We start from the raw sequence: 5588 nt of genomic DNA, 5'->3' as shown, positions 1-5588 counted from the left end.
GGTTGATGTTGTGTTTGTAAAAGATTGTAACGTTGAAGGTGTTCTCGATCGGTGGGATCAGCAGTCAACTAAGGCTGTGCAAAAGAATGTAATGTGGTTTCTGCCCCCAAACACCGGGGTCCGGAGGACATCGTGGAGAGCGGGATCTTTAAAAGACACAGCAATGTGGATGCACTCTGTGAAATGTGGCATGGGGCCCGTCAGGATCAAGCCTAATTTCCGATTATGAGTCCGGCTCACAGGGTCTTCTGCTTTATCCCAAACGTCGCTAACCATTCCCCCATGCATTGGTCCCTGTCATTTCGGTCAGGTTTTGACAGCGTACCCAAGTGTGGGAAAAATAAAAAGAAGATAAAATAAAACCCAGGCCACCAATGGTTGTCAACTGCGGTGCACTCCCCTGCTTGTGTACTTCATCTAAGCTTCTTGATAAGCCCTATGGTCAGGCTTTGGGCTAACTTGTCACCCTCGATTGGACCCCTCGATATCCACAGTTTGACCCTTTATTCCTGTTCCTCCTCCTTCTCCATCTCCTTTTCGTGATTTCGTAGAGTCTTTTCATCATGCTCCCCGGCTCTAATCTCATAGGCATATGATTTGAACTTTCCGGCCGGAGCGCGGTTGCGGAAAATTTTCCTGGATCTCTGCAAAGCGGTGACCCTTCATTTCGAGGAAGTATAAGTACAGCCAGGTACAGCTGGGCGATGACGAGCCAAAGAAAATGAAGCAAATCTTGCCTCCCAAATTGGCCTAGTCCGTGTTGAGTAGGTATGGTAGCATGTGCAATACCAGGCAGGATGCGGCCGTTTAGCACATTATACCGATGCGGTAAGTTGAACACTCAGTTTTCCCATCCAGTCAGCAAGGCATGCCCCTGCTATGCGACACTTCTCATCTACCGGTACACGTTCGGTGATTCCGGGGCCCACAACTCCCGGGGGGCAGGAGCTTCTCATCCAACAATTAAACGAATAATGACTTCAACAAAGTGTTGTGACTCGCCTAGTAGTTCCACTTCCAACATAGTACGCAACATCATCCAATGTTGCTTGATACCTAAAGCCCCAAATGGCCATGAAAGTGACAGTCGCCGACAGAAATGCCGGGTTACCCATGGTGCTGATACCACCAATGAGTAGCAGAAGAACTGTCATCGAGAAGACACCGCCGACGATCAAGGGTCGCCTTCCATATCAGTCAACGAGTGGCCAAGAAGCCATGCTTCCGACGAACTGGATCGCATACGCTGGCTGTCCGATAGCAAGCGGGGTTTTTTCTTATACCGGCCAAATGCAAGGAGTACCTGTACACAACTGTTAGTGAGGCCAGCCAACTAGGGGACTCTGGCAAGAAAGCCAGATCACAAAGGAGTAAGTCCGGAGGGATATGCTGAGTTATGAGCTGAATTCTCCGTGGGATATCGTTTTTGTATGATTAGTTCGACGATGGTTTCTTAGCCAACGTTGATCGGCAATAGGTATATCAAAAAGAGGCATAGACGGCATCGGGCGTTGAATACCATTGACTTCGCGATGTACAATTTGATACTAGCGGATGAACTGACAGAATCCCCATACTCGTCTGTTCTCTCACAGATTGTGGAACCTATACTTATCGTCGAATCGGATTCTGGCAGGGCGGCAACATTCTCATTTTTAAGGTGTTCGGAATACACCCTGCCACGATGCTGGACCGCCGATTCGTTCTTTGTACCCGTCAACACTGGCGTATGTTTTGCGAACAGTCGGCAGACTTATCTTCAGCTAATGTGAATCGGTCGAGTTCGAGATTTTCCCCTATTATCGCCTTTATTCTTGAGGGGACTGTGCGGGAAATCTTATTGTAGTCTAGATATGGCAAGTGTTGATCAGTGATCCCCATGGGCATTCGTCAAGGACACCTTAGCTCTCCGCATTATCCACCAACGAGCATCCTCAAGTGTTTTGGAGATGGTTATAATTGCATTTTTGGTAAGATCAGCACATGAGGAGCTAGACTTAAGGAGGACCCGAGAGGTTGCCGGTAACAGTGATGGTGGGCCAGGACCGCCAGGTGTGTGGGTCCAGCACTCTCATTCCCCAATTTAGGCCACCATTATTCCCAGAATCGTAAGATTCAAGATAGGCTACGTTTTTCCGTCACCACTTGAAGCGCAATCAAAATATACGGTTTATTCACATCCCGTTGAAGGGAGCATTTCAGGCCGAGTCTGGTGGTCATTGCCATCCATGACCCCATCCCTACCCTCTTTGCCCGGTTCCGGCTTCCGGTACTACCTCAAACTCAGAGTGAAGAGCAATTCTCTCGTGTTTATCAATGTCCGGGACCCAAGTTTCTGGGTGCGATATCGAAATTTTCGTGGGTCAATCAATACCTGTGTCGTGAAGCTGGAATAGCTTCGTGTGGCTAATACCAGTGGACACCGCCACGAATGTAGCGTACCAACCGCACAGACCATGTGAAAAGGGTATTTCTACCACTTCTCCGGTTCATACGTAGATTCTTGATAAGACAACTAGTACTTTACTCTCAAATGACCAGACGCTGCGGTTCATCACAAAGCCCCTTTGCTCCAAAGCAACTCAGAAAGCTCAATCGTTTGCCCTCAGTTCGTCTTTTCCTTCCCGAATAATAATGCTGACTAATAAGTGCATCATCATATGTCAACTAAGCACGCCATGTATACCAAGATAAGCTCATCGAAGTTATTTGTCAAGCGCTCTTCAACCCTTATCCATATCTGTATTTTTTTCTCTGGCACTGGCCGCCTCTTATCTTGGGTTACCAACGGAGGTGGTCAGTAACTTACTTCTGATATCGAGTCCATGGACCAATCCCCGAGGACCGTTTGTGCGACAAGGCAGGAGAGGATGATGCATCTCACCAGGGCCTCAATGACGTGCTTCGAGAGCGATGTAACCTGATACCCAACCTCGGCATGGGGGTTCTTTAGCTCATAAATGCGGCACAGGAACTTCTGCACGAAGAACCCAGAATCTTTGTAGCTTCACATCCTTGCAGGTATCTTATTTGGAATCACTCCGAGCCAACGAGTTAGCTATCAAAAGGCCTTTTGCTCGAAAAATAAAATCGTCAAAATCTAGATTCTGCTCAAGATGGCCGACAAGCCGAGTAGCACGTCGGAGGTCGCACACTCCACTTTTCAGCCAGAAAGAGTTGTTGGTAAGACATACAGCCATGCGCATATCTCATCTTCAAATGCTTACAAGTAGCAGTAAAGTGGTACCGCTCACCATTCTACAATGCCACGATCCTTGGCATCTGCAGCTTCGCCGCACCTGGTCTTTGGGGTGCGATGAATTCACTCGGAGCCGGTAAGTAAATCACTATAAATGGCCTCGCAACACGTAGACTGACGGCTTTCAGGCGGTGCACAAGAGCCATATCTTGTAAACACGGGCAACGCCCTTACATTCTGTCTCATGATAGTTTCATGCTGGCTAACTTCGTCAATTGTCAAATACATCGGTATCAAAGGTGCCCTTGTTGTTGGAACAATTGGTTTCGCCCCATACAGTGCCGGCCTTTACCTAAATAATCGGTATGGTGTCGAGTGGCTTGTCATCCTCGGTGCTGCTTTCTGTGGCGTATCAGCTGGCATCTTCTGGGGTTCTGAAGCTGCCATTGCTATTGCATATCCTGAGCCACGTAACAGAGGACGAATGATTGCTTATTGGCTCACTTGGACAAGATTCGGCCAGATCCTTGGTGGTGCAATCAACCTTGGCCTGAATTCTGATCGTAATGGGGCTGGGAAGGTCTCTTACAAAGTCTACCTGATTTTCATTGCCCTGCAATCTTGTGGTCCATTCGTGGCATTGCTGCTGAATAGGCCTCACAAGGTTCAGCGGAGCGATGGCAAGGCGGTGAAGCTTACAATTGCTGACAATCCTTGGCAAGAGATCAGAGCCACGACAAGCGCGTTTTTGACACCCAAGTTTCTGCTCCTTGTTCTCTGGATCGGTCAGGGTGTCTACTCGGAATCCATATTCTTCACTTACATTGCACTTTGGTTTTCCGTCAGAGCCAGAGCCCTGGGCTCGTTTCTTTCAGGCATCGTGGCCATTGTGGCTGGTAATCTTCTTGGCTTGTGGCTCGACCAGAATGGAATCGCTCTCAAGAAGAGAGCTCGGTGGGCATTTGCTGTGATCATGACTCTGCAGGGAGCATGGTGGCTCTGGCTTACCATCAATGTTACCGAATACCGCCGGACGCAACCCACATTTGACTGGGACGACCCGGGTTTCGCAAGAGGATTCGGAGTCTTCATCTTCTTGGTTTCTGGATTTCAGCTCAACTACAATTTCGCATTCTTCATGATTGGGCAAATTTCAGAGAGTTCGCAAGAAACTATTCGACTTGCTGCCCTTCTCCGTGGTACAGAATCTGCCTGGCAGGCTGTCAGCTACGGACTCAATGCCATTCCCATATTTGCGCTTGTTGGAGGGCCATACATCAACTTTGGGCTTTGGTTCGTGTCCATCTATCCGGCCTGGCTGGTTGTCAGAGATTTCGACGCCAACGACAAGGAGACAAATTCTAAGTCTGTTACTCGGTCAAAAGTGGTATCCCAGCTCGAGCCCGAAGCATAGGGTGAAATCTCCTCAAAGGAAAACATTCTGATACACGTTCATTCACCGCTTAACAAATCTTTCATCCAAATTTGGGCGTATGGCTGCAGTTTGGTCAGCTTGACTGGTGTTATTAGAAAACCGCGCTGTTTGCCATCATAGCTCATGGTCCTTGACTTTGTCAATCCTACTTAGTACCATCACGGAACTCATTCCCCATGGAACAGTGAAGAAGCACAATGCCTTGTTCCGTAACCTTTGCTTCATTATTGTGGTTCTTAGTCTTGTTACAGAACAATCCTGTTATTATACAGCGACGAAGAAAATTGAAAGGAATGGTAATGAACTATAATTCCAATTTTAAAGATTGGGATTCACTTCGGGACTGAAATATCGAATATTTAAGCTCTACAGTTTCACTCGAAACTCTCCATTTCAGCAGCACAGAATATATCTACCAGCCCGAGAATTTGCCGTTTGCCTCAGTATGCGGAACGATATGATGGCCAACAGAGGAATACAGCCGCATTACTTCCCAAAGTTCCTAGAGCTTCCTCGCGAGTTGCGAGACAGGATTTACGAGTTATCCGATTTAATCCCTACAGAGAGTGAACTGGATGCATGCGAGCCGCTGTCCAATTTGCCGTGGGCCAGGGCCTACCCAGAATCAGCCCTGACTTCGGTTAGCATTCAAGTCAGAGAAGAGGCGCTGTGCCTCTTGTATAATCGAAACCATTTCAGGTTTTGGCTTGGGCTGCAAATTTGGGCCAGTAGCCTACCCGCAACACCGTCTGACCTGCGTTCTTTCACCGAAGCTCAGATGAGCGCGTCACACATACCCGCGCTGAGAAACATCAAACATTTGTACCTTCACTTCTTCTGTGGCTCAGGTCCTGGAGAGGAACTGGCGGAGCAGCTTGTTCGATACGCCCCTTCTCTGGAAAAGCTAACAGTCTGTCCAAGTACCGGAGACCCATCTTACTTATCTGAAGAGTA

The 5588-nt window shown here is 48.1% G+C and overlaps 1 protein-coding gene across 1 annotated transcript; it reads left to right on the top strand.

Moving 5' to 3' along the window:
* Window positions 1-3116: 3116 nt before the first annotated feature.
* On the top strand, window positions 3117-4613 carry GLRG_09456 (cytochrome c oxidase subunit 1; the record flags this gene model as incomplete). The annotated part of the gene is made up of 3 exons (XM_008100141.1): window positions 3117-3183; window positions 3237-3335; window positions 3388-4613. 3 exons carry the CDS (start codon window positions 3117-3119, stop codon window positions 4611-4613), a joined length of 1392 nt encoding a protein of 463 aa, XP_008098332.1.
* Between the last annotated feature and the right edge of the window lie 975 nt (window positions 4614-5588).

The sequence above is a fragment of the Colletotrichum graminicola genome, assembly GCF_000149035.1.
Source record: "Colletotrichum graminicola M1.001 genomic scaffold supercont1.49, whole genome shotgun sequence".
NCBI lineage: Eukaryota > Fungi > Ascomycota > Sordariomycetes > Glomerellales > Glomerellaceae > Colletotrichum > Colletotrichum graminicola.
The sequence above is the reverse complement of the archived record's forward strand: the minus strand, read 5'-3'. Positions and strand labels throughout refer to the sequence as shown.